Genomic DNA, 23,493 nt, shown 5'->3' with positions numbered 1-23,493 from the left:
AGGAGCACTTACCAGCGCATGTTTGAGGCGGTCAAGGACATGTGGCCTAATCTCAATCCGGCATCCATTTTAATGGATTTTGAACAGGCTGCCATTGGGGTGGCAAGAGCAACATTTCCGAGCTCACAATTACATGGCTGCCTGTTTCATCTAGCCCGGAATGTCTACTAGAAGCTTGCTGCAGTAGGTCTACTCCCAATGTACAATACTGAACCCGAATTCGCACTGGCAGCGTGCATGATCATTGCCCTTGCCTTTGTGCCAATTCATGACCTAGAAAGAGTGGTGGTCATAATGGACAATGCAATGCCTGCAGACTTGGTGCCAGTCTTGTGCTGGTTTGAGGACAATTACATGGGCCGCAAGAACCCTGACCGCAGCCGCCGCCACGCTGTGTTCCCACCAGAGATGTGGTTGGTGTAGGAAAGAACTCGCCAGGACCAGGCATGTCTGATACAAAAGGGTAGAGACCAGCTGTATGGCAAATACATCTAATGCCCGCCTGCAAAGCGGAAGAGGTACTAGAGGAACCAGAACAGGAGAGTGCAGAACATTGTGGTGAGCTATGGTGAGCGTGATGTTTTGTAGTACCTCTGCGGTCTTGCCCACAGTTTTTTTTATGGATTAGGCACAGATCTATTTGCCGCAATTTTAAAATATTTGCCGCAATTTTAACTTGCACATGTGACATAATAAACATAGCACCCATGCAGTATTGTGTGTTGGTATTGTCTTTTCATCTGGTTTATGTCCACTTCCCTCGGTTTTTGGTTACTGTGGGAACAAACATGAACTTATTTGACATCGTACAATGCAGAAAGCTGTAACTTTGTGCCACAAATAACTATAGGCGGGTGATGTTAGCACAGTATAGCATTACTAGGTACGTACTAAATCCAGTGGTGTAATGTCACCGTATTTCTTTGTGTTCGTGTAAATGTGCGCTACAGTTTGACTTGGTGTATTGTATGGGGTGGGATAGGCCACAGTGTTGGATGAGTGGGGGTTGTGGTGTGGAGTGTGTGTGATTATGCAGTCTGTGGTAGAACAGCAGACACCCCTCTAGGCTGAGGAATGTATATAGTGTGATTCTACTCTTCTATTTACGGACCCCGGACTACAATCCGCGAAATGCAAAGAAAAACACTGGAGTGGACCACCATTTGGATTAGAATGGGGCATGCTGGCATCAAGACACTTAGCAGAATAGCAACAGTACTGGATAGGCCACTTAGGCATGGGGAAACGAGCACTCAATCATTTCATTCATTTTCAAGAGAAATAAAGTCAATTGGAACCAAATGCTTCAGTTCTCATTTCCAATCAAATAACCAGCTGTATTCTGGGATTCATAGTCTGTGTGCGAAAAGCTCCCAAGCTGTCCATTGGTACTGAAAGGGGGTGTACTGCATCGCTTTACATGTAGTCCAGTGCCAGCATTGGGGAAGGGGTGTATCACAATGGAGTGGAGTTGAGGAAGGATTGTATCACAATGGAGTGGGGTTAAGAAGTCATGCAAGCCATGACCACAATCATGCCACACTGTTCCAGCCTTCTGCTTCCTTTTTAACAAATCGGGACTGTATGATTTATTCATCCACTGGTAGAGTCATGCATGTGCATTCCATCTGTGTTTTTCCTTTATTAAAGTAGTGTCATTTTAACAAAAACATAGTATAGCAAATCACTGTACATTAATTCGTGAATGGCAAAGCCTTGAAGAGAAACATAGGCATTTTATTCTTCCAATTGTGATAACTTATAGGCAACTTGTACACATTGAACAGTAACATCTGTTTGGCCTTGTGGTTAAGTCGTAGGTCTTACAATCCTGCATGCAGGGGTTCGTGGCTGGCGCTCAATTCTTTAATTATATTTTATTCATAGTATTTACATTACATTTTGGCACAGTTGCCTCACGCTGAAACTTACTGGCACCATAACATCACAGCGGTGAACTGGGCATAGCAAAACGGGCTGTGCAGCCAATCGGCCGTGCCAAATCGGCAGGTGCTGAAATGGCAGCACCAAATCTTCCTGCACCAGACAGAAAGATAACTAAGCATTTTATATATATATATAGATTATGGGTTAAAATGGTGCATTTTACAGTACACTTTCTGTGATAAAGTATGTAAAAAGCTACACAATTTACACTAATCTTTTTAGGGAAAGACATGAAAAAAGCTCATTAGATGCTAAGTAACTAATAATTCACAGAAGAATTTTCTATTGGATTTTCAAAATGCCTTTTCCCACTATATGCCAGTACTCTGCAAGGGTAACATCCATTTATTTTCATACTGATTGTGCCCACACATGGCGATTCTGGTTCACCTGTATATGGCAGTATTCCCACATAATAGCATACTCCTGTTGGTTTTGCCTTATTGCCAGTAAAAAAACAGCCTTGCCAAAGTAAGAATAGTTGCCCTTGCTGGCTACACAAATCCCCCCATATAAGAACACTCATGTTGTATTTGCCCCCTAACACCAGTAAAAAATGTCAGCCACAGTTAGAAAACATTGCCTTGCAGGCTGCACAAACACCACCCCGCCCACACCCCACACCCCATACCCCACACCCGATGTAAGAACACTTATCATGTTGCCTTTGGCCTTACCACCAGTAAAACAATGCCATGTCAGAGTAAGGGAACATGCCACCCCCTTTCCCATTTAAGAACACTAATAGTGTTGGCTATGCCTTTAATGTGAGTACAACATTTGATGCCATTGTAGTACCCTGCCCCTACTCCTAACCCCCTTTCACATAATAGCTCTTAAATTGGCTTTGCTTTGCTAAAAAAAACACCAGTAAAATATGCCATGCCCCTGTGAACAAAATGTTCATGCACCAATGCCCATCCCCCAAACCCAAGCCTTACACACACACACACACACCACACACACACACACATACACAGAAATACACTTATAGATATGTACATACACAGATATATACAGAGATGCACACAGAGATATACACACACAGATGCACACAAACAGATATACACATGCACAGAAATATACACACAGAGATACACCAACACACAGGTATACACATATGGATGTACCGACAAGTTCACACACAGACACACACAGATATACAGATATGCACACACACAAACACAGATCTACACACACACACAGATGCATCATGCACCCATCCAGCTTCTCTGTCGTTCACACAAGCATCCAGAACATTCACACTGCATTCACACGCTCGCTCACAGCCATTTACACCATTCACATTTCATTCATTCATATGCATGTACTTACAGAGACACCCTGGCATACATAGATACACGCACTTCCACACACCAATGAACGCATACATACATAAAATCCTCACACACAAGCACACACATACAAAAATGCTTTGCTGTTTGCCTCCATACTCGGTGCCACCTCCTTAGCTGCTCCTTATGTCTCTGGTTAAAGTGCTCCAAGCAGACAGGAACCAGGAAGCAGGGAGATCCTCAAGGATCCTGACATACGCAGAGTGTAGGAGCTGGAGAGGGACCCATGCTGCTCAGTCTGCAGGGTGAAATCTGTAAATGCCCACTCAGCCCTTACAGATTTTGGGTGGGTCTGGCCCGCTCAGGCCCTAGACTGCCTACGTTTCTGCGTATGGAATGAATTAGGAAATGTTCCTTCAGTCTCACATAGTCGTAATCTGCATTTAGAGAAATGGCACAGCAAGTACACTTCGCAGGGCATTACATCTGTTAATATTGAAAAACGAATGCCCCCCTTTCTCTCTCAACTCCCCTAGTTAGTTCACACTTAAAGAATACACTGATAAATGTAAGTGAGGTTCTGCAAATCCAGTCCAATTTAAATTGTATCGTTTTGCATTCTTTTGCACTACTTAGTTTCAATTCCCATCATAAATGCATGACATCAACCAACAGAACACAAAGGAAGTTGAGCTACAAAGTCCGGACTAAATAAAGATCATCTCACCCCTAACACTGGACACATTGAGAACTTTGTAAAGTACCATTTGTGTTTTACCACTTTAACATCACGAACCCGCTCCATCACAGTACACTCAATTTCCAACACTATGCCACAGGCACACAAAACAACCTATAGAGGCTCACAACACCAGAACAACCCCTGAACCCATACCACTTAGAAGCCAATCCAACATAAAGTGACTGTTTTTTCCAAACTGAAACTACCAACATCAGAACAGCAAAATCACCCTTGCGCTCTCCCTCACCTCCCACTAACAAACCCTCCCCAGCTCCTCTTTCTTTTCAGATCTGCCAGAGTACCTGGAGACTTTTAAAATGGCGGCAGTGTGCGGTATGAATCTCATTACCATAACCAGGGGTGGAGCCAGGGGGATGGAGGGGCATCAGTCACACCAACTGACTGCCCCCTGGTGCACCTCCCCCATGCTGCCTGCAGAACCAGACGGGGGGCGGCGGCGGCGGGGGTGTGTGTGTGTGTGTGTGTGTGTGTGTGTGTGTGTTTTTTTTTTTTTATTAGGGTGGGGTGTGATCCTGGGTCACACTGGTGCTAGGTCGGTTGCAAATGTATTCTTTACAATGTATGTAATAATTGGCAGAAGCTTCTTGTTGTTTTATAGTATGGTGAATCTATTTGTACAGTTCAGCCAACATGTGTTTCGGCTCGAAAGGGGCCTTTTTCAAGTCTGTCATGGGTATACATATTGTGCAGCATTGTGAATCATGTGTTGATAACAACCAGTTTAGTGCAAACCAAAGCAAGTGATGTGTGAAGGCACCAATGTTAAGAGTGTCAAGTTGGGTGGTTTGGTGACATGTTAGGATTCGTATATCGTTGTGGTACAACAGATAGCAATTTTCATTAGGAGCATGGCATGCATAGTGATTGTATGTCACCAAAATACATTTATGACCGTTGCATGTGACCAGATGTACAGAAAGTATATGTCAAACATTCAAGACAGTTATCCATGTTTGGCTTTTTGGTGACAACGTTAGTGAACGCGTAATTAATTCATATCAATGAATTCAATGACCGAATGCACCAGGGAGAGAGGAAAAAGGGCATCGAGGGAAGAGAGGGCTTGGTTAGAAATTGTTCAGAAGTGAATCGGTCCATGTGAAGTCATGGAAGTTGTGTCATGTCAGTGTTAATGTCCTTACTGTGTGGTCAATGCGAGACAGCGTGGTAAGTGTTGGTGTGGGGCTATTGTGTAGGGCCTCTTGTTAAGTTACAACCTGTGGGGTAAGCATATAATGTATGTGGTTACGTACGGTTGGTAGCACTGTGATTGACAAAATAAGAGGGGAGGACTCTTTTTGATAGACTCCGCTATCCGGTACTGAGCTGTTGCATGTGCGCATTACATAGGGCAACGGGGTGGCATGGTAGCGTAGGCTTACAGTGTGTTGGGTAGTGAATATTTTAAGAGTGAGCATTGGGGGTGTGCTCGAAGGCCTGATGTCGATGCGTACAGATCATGGGTGGGAAGGTGTGGGTGATTGGATGCTTAGGGGGATGTGTGCAGGAGTTCCTGTTGGGCAAGTATGTGCTGCTCAGAAGGCGGTAAGAAGGGTGTGACATTTGGCAGAATACAGGCAGGGTGGAGGTGCGGGTGGTGGAAGGTTTCATAATGAAGGCTGGCTGGTGGGTGGATTGTGTGTTCAGTAATGTGTTGAAAATGGCAGCTGGCGTAGGTGAAGTTGTAAGGCTAACTGAGCATGCTAGTTATCCGGTCTGATGGATGTGTCAGGAGATGTAGTGCCCAGAGTGCTGTTAGCTAGTGACTAGTTATGCTGGCTGTATGAGAGCTAAGTGCAGGCTGGTCCTGTTGTGCCATCTGTACCACAATGATATACGACTACTCACATGTCACCAAACCACCCAACTTGACACTCTTAACATTAGTGTCTTCACAAATCACTTGCTTTGTTTCTCACTAAACGTGTTGTTATCAACGTTATCAGCACAACATTCACAATGCTGCATAATATGTATACCCACTACAGCCCTGAAAAAGGCCACTGTCGGGTCGAAAACACGTGTTGGCTGAACTGTACAAATAAATTCACCATGCTATAAAACAAGAGGTTTCTGCCAATTTGGACATACATAGTAAAGATTACCGAGGATAAATTAGCAACCGACCTAGCGCCAGTGTGACACAGGTTCACACCACCCTAGTCTAACCAATTTTCGAGATGAAAGGGCACCGTCTCACATAAACCGAGTCATCGGCAGCAAGGTCAGCCATACTGCTCAATGATCATTCTAGTGCTGTGCAATCACTGCAGCTAAAGATTATTTTCTCTTAAACAAAATGGTGGAATATCTACTATCAAGGAACAAAGATAATAAATCATTATTCACACTAAGAGGATCAACTGCATTCAAGCCTAGAACGAACATACCAGAAAACCTTAGACAAAAATGTGTAAGACTTGAAAGACTATGCACAAAGGAAATAAATACTTTTTGGGAGAGATTTACTCTTCAAACTTACCTTGAACAAAAAAGTACATAGAGAACTGAGGATAATCATCTTCCCTGACTTTAACTATCTGTAGGATGCCGACCTCGCACGAAAATGGTAGGACCACTTAATCGCTGGATTGAAAGTAATGCTGGAGCTACTGATTGAACACGCGTACCGTGAACATAAGAGAGTCATTAAGGAAATCCATGAAATTCTCAAGAGATGAGTTGATAGGGTGTTTACCTTCCAACACCACGAATTCGACGATCATTACAAAAGCTCATCAAGGAAAAGCACACCCAACACCACCTCAGTCAGGTTGACAGTGAACCTGAACCCATTAGCGAAACCCAGACGAATTCCATACTGAGCAGACGGACCGAATAACAGGCCCCTACCTTGAATTCCAGTACTACAACCACCTCATATTTTGTAGACCAGATCAAACGTTCCAAAAAAGAAAATCACAATAACAACGCGAAGAAAGTATGTTTCCTGGACCCACTAGAAGGGGGGATCTCGACACACAGAGGAAGACCAGAGGCAAGAGAGGAGAGTTCACTAAGCACAAACACAGAATCTGTGAGGAATTCTAAGATTAACAAGTTTGCAACTACAACAGAGGGACCAACGGCACTCAACCTGTCAAAATACGAACTCTCACCATTGGAAGAAGCCATGCTGAATAAGGGATTATCCTTTGCACCCAACAACTTTGCTTTTGCTAACCAAGACTTCAAGTGCCATATCTACAAATGGTACAGATATATTGATGATGTACAGATTATCTGGTCTGCACCATTAATTAGCTCACTGACTTCAATGAATATCTGAACAACAACTCATTCAGGATTCAACTAACAGAGATCTATAGATATGATATTATTAACTGACTAGACATCAAGATCGCGGCCGACCAGGAACACCTAAACACCTGAACATACAGGAAACCGACAGAGGTGAACTCGGTCCTCTTCGCTACCAGCTATCACAGGAAATCTGTCATACACAACATCACAAAAGGGGAATTCATACGAGCAAGCAGGAACTGTAGCAAAGAACCCGCATACCAATTGGAGTGTACTTTGCTGACAACAAGATTTACAAACAGAGTTAATTAAGAAAAACATAAATAATGCAATAAGGACAACTACAAGCATCACCAGGGAATCATTCCTTATCCCAAGAATAAACACAAAACAAAAGGGGTAACACTATAAGATATGTTACCCAATGCAGCCAGGATAGCCACAAACTTCAGAAAATCATAAGGAAACACTAGCACCTACTCGCCATAGACAAAGACATCCACAAATGGATATCAGACAAACCCCAAATCTCATTCATGAACCATGAGAAACATCCTAAGACCTTCCTTCCTGACACCAATTTCTGATACCCCACAAAACTGACTTACAAAGAATAAAACGGTGGGCTTCCACAAATGTGGCAGGTGTTCTATGTGCTCGTATGCCCTAAGCACTAAGGAAGTGACTTTCAATGGCAACCAATGCCACAAGATGGAACAATTAATTAATTGCAGGTCCAAATACATTGTGTATGCCATCATCTGTGTTTGTAAGTCTATGTACATTGGGAGTACCATCAGAGAACTGAGGATTAGAATATGTGAACACCTCAGTATGCTGGCTCTCAGGACGCAAGATACCCACTGGCTGAACACTGGCAAGACAAGCACCAACTTGACAACAAAAGAAACAAACAATTCATCAGTCTGGAAATAGTTAAATGCGATGCAAGAGGAGGAGATAGAGAGTTAAGATTGTGTCAGAGAGAAGCAAGACTGATTTGTAAATGCAGATGTGTAAGCAATGGTCTGAATACCGAACATGAACTCAACGTTTTCTTGTGAACAATTAGGAACAGTATCTTGTATAACAACTACCTCCCCAAATACGCCTTCTAATGACAGTTTTTTCTCCAGATTTGAGAACTATGTCTCACATTCTCCCAAACCCCATCTCTCACACCTCCATTAGGCCTTAACGAGGCTCGTACATGCCAGATGTTACATATGCCCGAACATGCCGGTCCCAAACAGCGTCTACAAGGACTGTCACCTAGCCACACCACACGGCTGTCCTGTCAACACCAACTGAAACACCCATTGGCTCTACAATAAGCCAGGGGAACTCCCCACCTATAGGTCTAGACCACTTACAGGTTTATACACCTCTGCCCATCTCTGTCCATTCACATGGACCACGCTAGCAACTACTGGCCACCTGGTGGTGACACATTTTACCAATTCCGCTGATGCCAGTCAATCATTAAACTCCCCCTCACCAGGCACAACCACCTCACACCTCACATAGCCATCCTAGGCCCTTGGGGCACTGCGTGACCACCAGGTCCAACCGTGCACACAGCCCCGACATGGGCACTGCTTGAAATAGAATACAATCACCCACTACCAACAGGGTGCATCTTTTGGACTATTCACTACCCATCACTGTTGCATGCTAAAATTACCCTGTGTCAAGCCCAATCACTTATTTAGACCCTATGTTTCCATCTTCTAATGGACTCTAACTGTTTCATGGCACAACAAGAGTCTGTTTTATAATCTCAATTCTGATAAAGTTTTTCAAGAGAAACAGCTTGCCCGACTCCCCAATTCTGGAGTTCCAGTTCACTGTTCACACAGTACTTTTGGCACAGGTAGGGATAGCGGAAAAATCACATAAATACCAGGTAACTTGCATTTTCACGCCACTCGCTACCTATTGATTCATGCCGTAACACAAGAACGTTAGATCAACCCATCAACCCCTGACAGACAACCACACCAACCATTTAGATTGGTGCCTGTCAACATCCAGTAAGGAGAACCCTACTTGGCTACTTAATTTACACCAAAAGATGCATCGAAAGATCACTTTGACCGCTCATCTTAAGGCAGAGGCCCCTGGCCCAAAAGTTAAGTGGCTCAGCCCCTCACTTAGCCCTACCCCACATAGCGCACATACAGCCAGACCTGGCGCCACACTCTGTCCATTCTTACGGACAAACGCCCATCTCAGCACCCTCTGCTAACCACCACCCGTTGCAGGGAATGGGACATGCCCAGACCGGACACATATTTTGCTAGCTGACACATAACATCCAAAGTAATTTGCGCTCCGATGTCGGAAACAAAATGGCTGACACCAGCGACATCATAAGAGATCCTATCCCCACAAACATCCACGCTTTGTCACCCATCCCCGCTTCCACCTTCCAACTAATTGGCCATCAAGAGCCGTGTCCTTGAGACCCCCCGGTTAGCACACTCAATCTTGCCACCATGCAAAACGGATTCTAAATACACAGTGAGGCACCACGCCCTGTTTTGTTTGACAACTTGCTCAGCCGATCTGACATTACCCCTTCCTGCGCCCTCTTAATGCCCACACATGCTCTTGTGCGCTCTTGTGCATTTACAATCCCCCTGACATACCCAGTCCTCAGAGGACGTCACAACAGGGTCAGCCTGCACTTAGGTAGTGACTGGTTATGCTGGCTGTATGAAAGCTAACAGCACGCAGGGCACTACATCTCCTTACACATCCATCAGACTGGATACCTAGCATGCTCAATTAGCCTTACAACTTCACCTATGCCAGCTGCCATTTTCAACACATTATTGAACACACAATCCACCTACCTGCCAGCCCTCATTATGACACCCTCCCCTGCAACCCTGGATTCTGCCAAATGTCACAGCATTCATACCGCCTTCTGAGCAGCACAGGCTTGCCCACCAGCACCTCCTAAACATCCAATCACCCACACCTTCTGACCCATGACCATCGATATCAGGTCTTTGAGCACACCCCCCAATGCTCACTCTAACAATATTCACTACCCAACACAGTGTAAGCCTGCCCTACCATGCCACCCCATTGCCCTACGTCATGCGCACACGGAACAGCTCAGTACCCGATTGTTGAGTCTGTCATTAAGGGGCCTCCTCTCTCATTTTGTCAATCACAGTGCTACCAACCGCACGTAACAACATACGCTACATGCTTACACCACAAGTTGTTACTTAACAAGAGGCCCTACACAGGAGCCCGACCCCAACACGCACCACGCTGTCTCGCATTGACCACACAGTTAGGACATTAACCCTGACATGACGCAACTTCCATGACTTCACATGGACCGATTCACTTATGAACAATTTCTAACCAAGCTCTCTCTTCCCTCTATGCCCTTTTTCCACACTCCTTGGTGCACTCGGTCATTGATATGAATTAATTCACGCGCTTTCATTAACGTTGTATAAAACTATGTCACCAAAAAACCAAATATAGTATAATGGCCTTGAATATTTTACTTATACTTTCTGTAGATCCGGTCACTTGCAACGGTCATAAACGTATCTTGGTGAAATTCAATCACTATGCATGCCATGCTCCTAATGAAAATTGCTATCTGTACCACAATGATGTACGACTCTTCACATGTCACCAAACCACCCAACTTGACACTCTTAACATTGGTGTCCTCACAAATCACTTGCTTTGGTTCGCACCAAACTGGTTGTTATCAACACATCATTCACAATGCTGCATAATATGTATGCCCACTACAGCCTTGAAAAGACTCCTAACGGGTCGAAACATGTGTTGCTGAACTGTACAAATAAATTCACCATGCTATAAAACAACAAGATGTTTCTGGCAATTTTTATTTATTTATTTAGATTTGTAGAGCGCTCTGCAGCCCTTGGGCATCAAGGCGTTAAAGATGAGCTTAGGAAGGCTTGATTCTGGGTTACATGAATGTCGCCCATGGAAGATTCTTAAACATGGTAAAGTTTATACAACATACGAGTGACAAAGGTTGCATAGTTACAGGAGCTGCGGTAGTCAAAACAGGTTAAAACAACATATTCAGACAAAGAGCCTGCATGAGAGTCAATGCTCCTGATGTGTGGTGGTAGGGCATTCCAGTTGTACGCAGTCTGAGTAGGGAAGCTACTTCCACCGGCATGCGTTTTGTGAGTTTTTGGGAGGGTGATCAGGTTTGTGTAGGACGTTCTGGCTGGCCTGGAGGAGAGAGGTTTGGTGATCCTCTGAGCCAGGTAAGGGGGGGTAAGATGATGGAGGCACTTGTGGGTAAGGGCTAAGGTCTTGAAGATGATTCTCTGCTTAATTGGAAGCCAGTGGACCTGCCTCCTGAGTCCTGAGCTGTGGTCTCTGCGTGAGAGACCCGTGGCAGCCCTAAGGGCATACATTGTAAAGATTACCATGTACAAATGTGCAACCAACCTAGCGCCAGTGTTACACAGGTTCACACCCCACCCTAGTGTAACCAATTTGTGTGTGTAGCTACACTAAAGATGCGGAACTGCAGAGCAGATTGTGTGGACAATCTCTTTGTGTGTATGTGTGTTGTATCCTGACCAATCCTTTTACCTGCCTGTGGGTTGGTCTCCCAGAGAAAAGAGAATCTGGTCTAACATTTTGTTTGCCTCCTTTTAACCTTTTGAAAATAAGATCACACATACTCCTGATCACGTATACCAGACATTTGGTGTTGTAGTTGGTGACGTTTTTATTATGTTTTTCGATGTTAGTCTTAGCAATGAAGGTATGTGGGAACACACTACACACTGGCAACAGCTGAAATGTCCTATTAAAGGTGCAAACGTGCCATTTTCTCCAACACACCTCTGTTCCACTCTGTTCTTTTTTGAAGAATGTTATGCTGTCACTGTGCTGTCTGAGGCTAGGACCTTTTTGGAATGAGAATATTGAGTTTGATAGGTGCTGGCCTTCTGCATTCATAAATGTGCCAGGTCCTTGACTAATTGTTTTGATTCTTTTCTCAGTGGGTAGTTAGTTACTCAGACTAGTCACTCCTCTCTCTTAGCTCTCATTGTCATAGAAGGAGTGCTTTATGCTGATATTTTTATCTCTGACTTGCTTGTTGAAGGTAGGGTTGGATATATCCTGGATATTTCATTTCATTTATTGAATTTATAAAGCTCTTTTTGCCAAAAGCACTATTACAGTACATCAAAAAAAGAATGGTACAATAATTGTAATGCAAAAACATTTAAAAACAGGGGGGGGGGGACAGTATATCATTAGGTAGAAAGAAAAGACAGACGATGTGCCTTAAGATAAGATAGAAAGATATGAAGAGACGAAGAAGAGCAGATAGAAAGGGGAAGAGAATTCCAATGTTGTGGGCTAGGAGAACAAAAAAGTGGAAGTGAGGAGAAGCCCATGGGGGTTTGAGAACAGTGAAAAGGAACTGATTTTGAGAACGGAGAGTCAGAGAAGGAGAGTAGAACGACACCATCGAAGAGAGGTATGGAAAAGCAAGACCATGAATACATCTTAAAAGAAGTGGTAAAGAAGGCGTGATTCAAAGGAAAGCAATGAAACGGACAGTAGAGCGGATGTAATGGGAGAACGAGAGGATAAAGAGAAATGGGAGACGAAACAAAGAATTATAGAGAGAGCAAAGAGGAAGAAGATGTGAAGCAGGAAGACCAAGAAGAAGAGACCAGCAGTGGTCGATATGAGTTGAAATGAGAAAAGAAACCGAGAGAAGTTTAGTAGCATGAAATGAAAGATAAGGGTGGATACAGAGAATGTTGTAAAGAGCATAGCGAAAGGAATGGGCAGTGAGAAGGAAAGCGAAGGATCAAAGATAACACCCAAATTGCACGCAGAAGAGGAAAAGGGCAGAGAAGAAGGGGGAAAGGGAGAGACGGGGGAGAAGGAATAGGAGAAAAAGTTGAGGCCGCAAAGAACAGAACCTCATTCTTAGAAGGATTGAGGTGGAGAAAGTGTTAAGAAATCCAGTCTAAGATAACAGAAAGACAGTTTGATGCATTGGTGTGAACGTTGGAGTCAAAAGAAGAGAGCAAAAAAGATTTGAGTATCATCTGCGTATAGACAAGAAAGATTAAACGACGAAATGAGAGCAGAGAGAGGGGCAGTGTAGAGAGAAAAGAGAAGAGGACTAAGTACACTGTAAAGAAGAGGAAGTGGAGTTATGTCCAGCCCAAGATACAGAATAAGAGCGCTGCGAAAGATAGGATCGGAACCCTTCAAGAACAGACCCAGAAATACCCAGAGTGGAGAAAAAGAAATAAGAAGAGTGTATCAACTGTGTCGAACGCCACAGAAAGATCAAGAAGAATGAGTATTGAGGAAAGCTTAGAGTGATGCATGAGGTAATGTTCCCAATTTCAACATAGGCATAAGAATATTTTATGTTTTATTTCAACAAAACTTTCAGATCAAAGCCGTAATATTGCAAAAGGCTGTTGCAGCTTCTTGTGTGTTCAACATGTGGGTAATTAGCTCAATTGACTTCTTTCGTGGAAGATTTGTATAGAAGGAGAACAGATCTAATGTTGATGGTAATTATATCTCCTCATTGAATTCCAAAGCCAAAACTCGACTACACCTAATGATATCTGTCATATCTTTAATATACTATTCATTATCTTTTGCACACATAATTTTTAAAAGTCATATATGTCCTATGACAAGGTAACATTTGAGAGATAGGGGGATGGTGATTGGGGGACCCTGGGATTTGGTGACTGGAGCTGGCCACCATTGTTAGCCCCAGAGGCAGTACAGAGGTTATTCCCCAGAGTGTCCCTCTCATTCCTAGCCTCTTATATCATGTACCCCATAATTCGCTGAGACGCCACTGTGGTCCATGAAATATATCATACAGGCAGAGACGCAAAACCTGCAGAGCATACAAAATGCCACTCACAAGCCTAGGGCCACTGGACTCCACAAGTCGCATGTCAACATCAGCAAACAGCAGATGACGGCGGAAGAGAGGTATGCAAGGCTTGCATGATGCACAGCGAGTCAGCCCTGCACCTAGATAGGGGATTTTGAGTCATTCCAATGTGGTAAGATATACTACGCACAGAGGAATGCAGAAGCATGCCCAGCAGTGCTGTCCAGGAGTTGAATGGCTGTAGGAGAAAAACACCTGACTCCAAGATGGCAGACAGACTTGACATCCCCTTGGAGATCACACCACAGTGCAGTCTGAAGCACAATTGCACTCACATGGGGAAGTTCTAGTTTACTGAGGTCCCCACTAATCACGAGGTCTGCTCCGGATTGTTGCACAGCTGCCAGTGCTCACCAGCCCAATTACCATCCTGGTTAGAGTATAAAAGGAGAGCCAGCCAAGAGGAGAGTGTGGGAGAGAGGAGACTGCTGGGGAACACAGGGATGTAGGCAGATTGAGATGGGATAGGTCCAAGCTGCGAGGGCAGAGAAAGTGGAGAGGCGGCAAGACCTCAATTGGATAAAGGAAATAAGGAGGTGGAGTGACATCTATTAATGGAGGAATGAGAGGGGGTGCCTGAGAGACATTTAAGGGGGGGGAGGATGGAGAAGTGGAGGAAGAGCACCTTAAGAGAGGACGCGAAGGGTAAATACATAAAGATCTAGGATGGAGAGGAGGCAGAAGATAAACACCTACCAAGAGAGGAGGGGGATGGAGCACAGAGAGAGCGAGAGACTGAGGAAAAAGAAGAGACAGAAGAGAAATGCATATGAGAGAGGAAGGAGAAAAGGCATAGGAGCAGAGAGATAGGGGAAGAAGGGGAATCACAAGAGGAACATCTAGAGGAAGCATTAAGGCTGGGAGGAGGAACACCAAAACAGAGAGGAGGAAGGGAACTATCAAAAAAGAAAATGAAGGTGTGGGATGAGGGAGAGACAAGAGGAGGTAGATGGGCAACCAGTGGAGTGAGGTGAAGACCAGGAGGAGAAGAAGTACTGAGAGGATATCAGGAATTGGACAGGAGTTCCTCCAAATGCTAGTAGAGAGGGACCAGATAAGGTGTCAGATCTAAGCTGGAAATGTGAGACTATGGGAGGTGATCGCAAAGTCCAATGCAAAGTCAAGAGGGGCCCAAATGTTCACATTGTGTCTGATGCCTGACCACTGTCGAATGCCCAAAGGTACGAGGGCAGTTTTAGCTGGTAGCAGAGCCAAAGAAGACCAACACAAAAACCTAGTGAACCCTTCACCAGCCAGAAAAAACGGGGACAAGAAATAAGTATCCAGGACACTATAGAATTCCTGAGTATGTGAGTGACTGCTTGACTCGCAACGGCCCGACACAAATGGTCTGCCTGGTGGGTTAGTCAGACTTTTCGTCAATGTGATCATCACCAGTGTTATGGATTTGGGCTTCTCAGGAACAGATATTCTTTGATGCTCAACCAGCCCAATTGAAGTGTCCCCTTTGAAACAGGTTCAGAAAGATCACATACTGATGCTGGTGAAGGACGTACAAAAGTCCCATAATGTATATGGTCCATTAGATGCGATTCCAATTCTGCCTTGTGAATTATCATCCAGGATACAAATCCCTCTGCTTTTATCTGCTGGTTTTATTGTTACGATGAGGTGTATGTTATTGCTTGATTCCCTTATTTTGATAGACTCAATTTATGAGTTCTGTGATATTTGTCTGCTTTGCCAGGGGCTTCCATCACCACTTATTCATATGTTCCAACCTTTGGTTCTATAATCGTCTGATGGCCAGAATGGTGATGGTGGTCTCAGACCTGTTGCATCGTCCTGTTTGGTTATATAATTATTTTCGAATTACCCTTTTGTAGTTACAGAAAAAATTATTTTGATGGTTCTGTTCTGGCTTGGAAAGTGTTCTCTTTCCTTGTTGGTACTCAGCTTAGTCCTTTGCCCAGGTGTTTTTTCTTCAGCTGGCAGCAGTTGGTAGGAGGAAAGGTTTATCATAGTTCTGTTATGTCCCGGGAGGATAGCTTAGCGGCAACGTGTTCACCTTGGAAGCAAGACGACACGAAGCAACACAGGTTTGATCCCCGGGTCCGCGCTTAGAAACCTCTGGGTATTTAGGCGCGTTATAAATACGCAACTAAAACAAAAAAAAATTACGCAACAAAAAAAAAACAATTCCTGTAACAGCGCCTCGATGCCCGCGGGCTGTGTGAGCGCTTTAAAAATGCAAATAAATAAATAAATGTCTTGGTTGTTGCTATACTCTCACCTTGGATCTACGTCCATCCTCCCAAAAAGAGACGCCTCCTACCCAGAAATTGTAACCCTCACTCAAGGGTTGGAGATGGTCCAAATTGGAGACATTGTGTGCAGCGATAGCTGACCGAAGTAGACGGTGCCACTAGGCATGAAACAGCTGGCAGGGAATATGTCCCACCTGTGGGCAAACACGGAGCAGTGCATCCGAGCATGAGATGCCTGCCTGGGGTTGAGGGGGAGCAGCACATATAGAGCATCTCTTTCCCGGGTTATTTCCTTTCTGTTTGCCACCTCCACTAATACACTAGTGGGAGCCGGGGATTCTTACTGAGCTACTGTGGGTGGGGAACCCAAGACCCCAGGACTCCAATGAGGAGACCGCACTGGGTCTGCTCAAGGCTCTGAAAATGTCAGGAGGTGAATGGGCTGGAGGCAATGCCGAAGCTGAGTTATGTGAGCTGGTGATCCACACATTGGGAAATTACCCCCACCCCGCCCCCACGTCTCCGAGCTGCCTGCCATAGGCTTGGCTATGTGTCCATGAAAAGATGATGGGGTGTGGTGAGTCACTATGTTCTATGTTCTTAATGGGTGGTGCTGGGCTACTGAGGGAAATGCTTGCTGAGCCCCAGACAATGGGACATTTCACTGCAAGTTTAGGCTGAGGAGCCTTCTAAACATTTCCTTAGCTGGCCCTAGAGGAATCAGAGAAAATCCTAAAATATCCCCGAGGCAAGCCTGATCAGGGGGTGGGGGCACAGGATCCAGCTATTCGATTTGGTTCTCCAAACACCTCAGCTGTGATGCAGAAGTTGATAGCTGAAGTAGCACGCAAAGATGAATGCAGGCATTAGACATGAAGGGTCCCTCAGCATAAGAGCCGTGATGAAACTTTGAAAGATCCCCAAGGTCACCGCAGGAACGTAGTCATGAGAATTGTGACCATGAAGGCATAGAGAGCCACTCCCAAGACTATGCACTATGGCGAAATCACCAAGGGGAAAGGGCACAGATTTAATACATAGATTAATAAGCACATGCTTCCTTGTCATTTAGTAGGAGGGATTACTCAAACTCCTAGTAGCACAGCTATAGGAAAAGCGGACTGTTCCATAGGCTTGGATGTTCATTGGACAGGATCTAACCTCTGTGTTCAGAAGGCCCCCCAAGAGCAATGCCGAGGTGCGGCTGATCCCACCCTAAGGACCAAGGCCGAGAGCTACAATTATCTCCATCTCACCCACCTGCCTCCACCTGATGCCTGGTATTCCAGTATTTATTTGTAGTCACAGCACATGCCCTGAGGCCAGAACCCCAGTGCTGTCAATATAACTTAGACCTGTGGAGTCTGCACCCATGCCCCATCTGGGGAGAGTGAGGTGGGGGTGCCTGTAAAGGCAGTCTTCAGTTATCCCACAACTGTTGGAAAAGTTGCTTAGCAAACTACCTGAAAAGTCTGTTTGGGCTGGTGGATGTTACTTGGCTTGAGTCTTTCAGAATATTTGACTTCAGTGTCTGTGTTCTGACTCTGTTCTTGAGTACATTTGTATCATATTGTGGCACCCAGGCTAACTGCCACCCAGAGGAAGTGCAGACATTTCCCGTATACCACCACAAACAGTTAACTCACCTTAAATCCTGACGCAGTGCAGAAAAATGAGACAAAGCACCAATATTGGGACTTTCGGAGAAAGATCTATATCAAGGAATAGCAGGTTGATTTTCGAGGTTAATAAAGCTAACACACCCATGGCCCAACATGGCAGTTGGCAACCCTCTGCTCTGCTTTGCCATGGTTACTCCACGCGTGGCTTTGCTGTGCTAAATGGTGCCTGCTGGGCTCTGCTGTCTGTGGCTAGTCCTGCACATGCCTCCACCGTGATATGATGTTTTCTTCCCGCTCTATAGCTGAAGTGCAAAGCGAGATTGAGCGAATCTTCGAACTGGCTAAATCCTTGCAACTGGTCATCCTGGATGCCGACACAATCAACCACCCCATGCAACTGGCCAAGACCTCCCTGGCGCCCATCATTGTCTATGTCAAGGTGTCCTCTCCAAAGGTGAGTCCATCAGCACGCTCCCTGCTGTGATGATTATGAAACGGCCCAGGGGAGAGGCCTAAACAGACAAAGGCTCCCCCAGTTAAGGCCTACAGAGCCTGCCCCCCCCTGTATGGGGCCTAAGCAGATCAAACCAATCTGTATACACAATCTGCAGAGTCTGACCACTGGCTATTAAACAGGTACACAACCCCTCTTCACACCCCGCAGAGAAAGACTCCTTGTGTAGAACATAGTCAGGGACATAGCTACTCTCGGGTGTAGACTGGTATAAGTCACGTGTGCAGAACTGAAGCACGTGCCCTGTATTGGGGGTAAGCTGGCAAACTCCCTGCCCTGAGCATACACAGCAAGATGTGTGTGCTGTTAAAGCATAGCTAGGCCCATTGCCCTGTGTAGGACTAAGACACGAATAGGCACTGGCCCACTGTGCATGTGACATGAGCAAGCACCAACACTGTGGGTGGCATTGATAGAGGCTGCCCCCTGCTTTGGGCATGGTCTATGGGCACAAGCACCCTTTGCAGGCAGATGTAGACTGGAAAAGGCAACCCAGCTCAGTGGTTAGAGTCTGGCCCCTGCATCGGGTACTTTAAACCGACACACAGTTTCTTTGCACATAGTCTAAATATGTTGTCATCAACCTCTATGTGGGATAAACTGAGCATGCTGCATGCACCAGCCCGCAGTGTGAGGTCACTCCTAGAGTTCAGTCACCATGCTGCTCCGTCCTATCCAACAGCATTTCAGATGGACACCCACCAGAGGAACAGCACGTTTGTCTAGAAGATGATGCTGTACATTTTTCTACAAATCATTGTTTCAGTGTCAAGTGTACAGCAGCTGTGGACAAAACGGGTATATTTTAGGGTGAGTTTAGCTTGTTTTGGTGCCAAACGTACAATTTTGGGGACACATTTTGGGAATATTTTGGAACGACCCACATCAGAACTGTAAGTCAACCACCGGGGCGGAGCCTGTAAGCCAATCCCCAGCCAACACACCTGACTTACCTTACACCAGAGCGAGGTTGGAAGGCGGGCCCAAGCCATATAAAAGGCAGGGCCTGTGGAAGAAGGTGGGAGGCTAGGAAGAAGTGGGCATTTGGAGCTGCTGGATAGATGAACAGAAGCAGCTGGAGAAGGAGCTGGGGACACAGTAGGAGACATCTTGGGGCTACACCTTCTGCCAGTTATAAATCCACACAATAGGTAGTACACACCTCAGAAGGGCCATAGAGTGCCTGGTCAGGTATGGATTTAGTTTCCTGGGGCCCTTCATTCCCTGCAACACTTAATAAGTATTCTCTTAATCAGGTGCACGGATCTTGCACTGAGTAGCAATGACCATCTTTCTGGGCCTGGTAAAAATGTTGAGAACAGTGAATCTGTATCCAAGACTCCAATTTTGGATTTCAGTATGTCTCAGAGTGGACTGCAGAAGCTAGGGAATGCTGCCTTGGTCCCAGCAATCTGCTTAGATGCTTTGGTCATTAACCTCATTGCGGAAGCTTCTGCAGGGGGATTTTTTGGATATCATGACAGACCAAGTGTCAATGTCCATCTGGTGTGGATCATAGTCATTTGGCAGGCAGCCTGCACCTGTATGAGGTGTCCTTATCTCGAATATCCTGTCACCAGACCTTTGGAATCGGAAAGTGTGGGCGACAGAGCACGGAAAGTACATCCTTCACCTAGATACATTCTGCACCAGTGGGACATGCACCCTGATTCCTACCATTCTGGCTCCCACTGCTTTGTTTTCAAATCTAGTCACAGAGGGCTTCTCTTGCAGGTGTTGCAGCGACTCATTAAGTCCCGTGGGAAGTCCCAGGTGAAACACCTAAATGTCCAGATGATGGCAGCAGACAAGCTAGTACAATGCCCGCCGGTGAGTGACGTGTAGCCCCTGCTTGCGGTCCGCGTCTTAATCCTTGCAACACTCTGTGTCCTTCTGAAGTGTGATTGGGTCCTTCAGCACACAATCCCTTCTCAATGTCCTGTCTCTTCTGTCACTTCGTCTTATCAGCTGCTATCCTAGTTGCACTGTTATGGTAAACATGTTTCCGTCTTTTTCTGTTCCTTTGGGTTGAGCACTACTTGTCTGCCTGTCGGCTAGTTATTCTCGTCTTCATTTTTTGATGGTTTAGAACTTCTTTGTCCTCTTATTAGTTATTTCTCTCTTCGTCCGTTTACTTGTTGTTTGTCCCATGTCTTCTTGTTGTCTGGCTATCTCTGTGCTCTCTTATTGTTGCCTGGATCCTTCTTTGCCTGTTTCTTGTTACCTCTTTTTTCTATGTCAACTTCTTCTATGTCAGCTTCTTCTAGTGGCTGCTTTGCTTTTGTAGTCTTGTTGCTTGTTGGTTGCCATTGGGCCTCATCCAGTTGCTTGGCTCACTCTCTGCTGCATTCTTTTTGTATTCCCTTTTGTCTTGTTTTTGTTAGCTGCTTTTTTATCCTAATTCTGTTTACTGGGCCCCAGTTTGCCATCTTTCCATTTGGCCTCTTGTGGTTGCTACCTTATGAACTCTTTTATAATATATTGGTTTGCTCTACATTTGTGTGGTCATCTTGTTGGCTGGCACTTCCTTCCTCCTTTCCTTGTTTGTTGGTTCCCTCTTTGAACTTCTTTTGGTTGCATGTTTCTTCTGTGTCATTTAACGAAGGGCCCTTCCATGACTTGCTGGTGGATAGTGGGGCCACTTTGGGAGCTGGCACGAGCCAAGTCATTCTCGGCTCGGGCGTGGCATGGGGAGGATCCTCTATCTTGTGGCACCATACCACATACGGGAGGCAGGGGCTTGTCACACTGCCTCCGTAGATGCTCCTGACTATTATGGGAAAATGAGAGCGCTGATCCTATGAGGCCAGTCGTACCGGATCTCTCCAGCTACCTTGTGCAGGTAAAGCAATCGGATATAAAATCACAGAAGAAGTAGCGAGACATGAACCAGGGTATAGAACTACTTGAGCAATCTATCATTCCCTTGCCAAAGGCTCCACACTCATGAGCTAATAACTATTAGTCCATGGGAATTCACCCCAAGGGCAGTGCCAGCCAAAGATATGGTTGAGCCAACACCAAGTCCCACATCACAGGGGCGGGCCTGTAAGCCAATCCCCATCCTAACTATCTAAGGACACACGAGTGACTTACCTTATACTAGAGTGAGGTTGGAAGGTGGGCCAAGGCCATATAAAAGGCATGGCCCTGTGGAAGAAGATTGGGGGGGTTAGGAAGAAGGGTACCGGCTGGATACGTAAACGGAAGGGACTGGAGAAGGAGCTGAGTACACAGCAGGAGATGGAGTAAGAACAGTATTCTGGAGATTGAAGGAGAGCCCCAGTAGCTGGAGATAGGAGGTTTGAGGAGAGGCCAGAAAGGCTGGGGTAAGATTGGCCTTGGAGCTGGGGAGTTAAAGGACTCAGAGGGATGGGAAAAGAAAGACTGAGGGTCATGGGGAGAGAAAGGTCCAGAAGGTTGAGAGAAGTGACCCAGATGCCTGTGGGAGAAAGGCTCAGTGGGCTGGGAGAAGAAAGACCCAGTAGGCCGGGAGAGTTAAGACCCAGAAGGCTGTGAAGCGTAAGGCCCAGAGGGCTGAGAAGGGGAAAGAAACAGAGAAGGAGAAAGACACAGTGAAGGAGAAATACCCACATGGCTGAGATGGGGAGGAACCCAAAGGGTTGAGAAGGAGAAAGACCAAGAGAGGTAGGTATGAAAAGAGAATGCGTGAAAATAGATAAGGAAATCATAGGCAAGTTGTTGAAAGAAGTGGAGAATTGGAGACCTTTCCTAGAAGGAGGCAGTGGTAGGGAACAGTAGCCTAAGAGACCAAGGGAAATACCTAGAAGGGTTGGAGGAACTCGCTCATGGGGAGCACCAAGAGGATCTCAGCATGAAGAGAAAGAGGACCGTCCAGGCCAGGATTCAGTAGAACACGATTTTAGGCAAGAGCCCAAGAGTGACAGAGGGATTGGAGCGATGACTGGATAACCAGGGCCCTCGGAGTAATCGAGTAGCGAGTGGCATAATTAGAACCCTGTCAGCACTTTGTCAGCCTCCAGTCTTCCTGTGGCTCGCCACTCATGACCCCAACTACAGTCTGCCAAGAGGCTCCAATCTGGTACAGGGTTTCTGGAGTAGCCGCCCCCTTCACCGCCCAGCCCTCATGAATGTCAGAAGAAGGGTGCAGGAACCTGTTAAACAAGAGACTGGGAACCAAGTAGGGAGTGACCACAGAAGACTGAGAAAACCATAAAAGAAGGGTGCAGAACCCCCTTAAACACCAACTGAGAACAACGTGGAGAGAGACTCTGCTGCCCTCAGTTGACAATAAAACCAGTGTACGGGAAGTTCTTAAATGTGGACTTAGGACCAAGGAGAAGAGACTCTGAGAAGACCAGAGAAGAAGTATGCAGAACCCCTCCCCCCTAGATTCTAGACTATAAGTATATGCTGTTGTACAAAATTACTTACTCCTAAAAGTTCAATCCCCAATTTCCTGCATACATATATGTGGGGGGGTAAAGTGAATAAAAAATGTATAGGGGTAGGGTGGGGGGGGCTGTCGGGGATCTCCCCCAACATATATATTCAATAAAATACAAATATTTGCAGAAAATTGAGGAAGAAAAAAACAGACTTTTGGGAGTCGAACTTTTCGGTTCAGTAAAATCACGTAGATCCTAAGAATACCGGCAATTGAGTTAATCTGCCAGGAGAGACATTGCCTTGGACATAGTGAGAACTGGGAGAACCTTTTCTTTGAACATTCATTACTCCCCCCAGCGAACACATTCTGTTTTTGGCTTGCTCTGGAGCACTGTCCACTTCCTGCAGAGAAACTGTCCTGACAATTTTAGTTTAGTTTAGAACCGACCAGTTTTTTTTTTTTTTTACTTTGGCCCCAATGTGTAGACACTCCCTGATAAACACGTT

The 23,493-nt window shown here is 45.5% G+C and overlaps 1 protein-coding gene across 3 annotated transcripts in view; it reads left to right on the top strand.

Moving 5' to 3' along the window:
* Positions 1–23,493, top strand: part of CACNB3 (calcium voltage-gated channel auxiliary subunit beta 3) — a 544,884-nt gene that overhangs the window by 510,900 nt on the left and 10,491 nt on the right. For all 3 annotated transcript variants that reach the window (XM_069653855.1, XM_069653854.1, XM_069653853.1), the window contains exons 10-11: positions 18,404–18,555; positions 20,350–20,445. In XM_069653855.1, the coding sequence (XP_069509956.1) occupies positions 18,404–18,555; positions 20,350–20,445 (248 nt within the window). The remainder of the gene's footprint in view (positions 1–18,403; positions 18,556–20,349; positions 20,446–23,493) is intronic.

Source organism: Ambystoma mexicanum, chromosome 3q, assembly GCF_040938575.1.
Source record: "Ambystoma mexicanum isolate Mex_15411 chromosome 3q, UKY_AmexF1_1, whole genome shotgun sequence".
Lineage (NCBI taxonomy): Eukaryota > Metazoa > Chordata > Amphibia > Caudata > Ambystomatidae > Ambystoma > Ambystoma mexicanum.
This window is presented reverse-complemented; position numbering and strand designations above follow the sequence as displayed.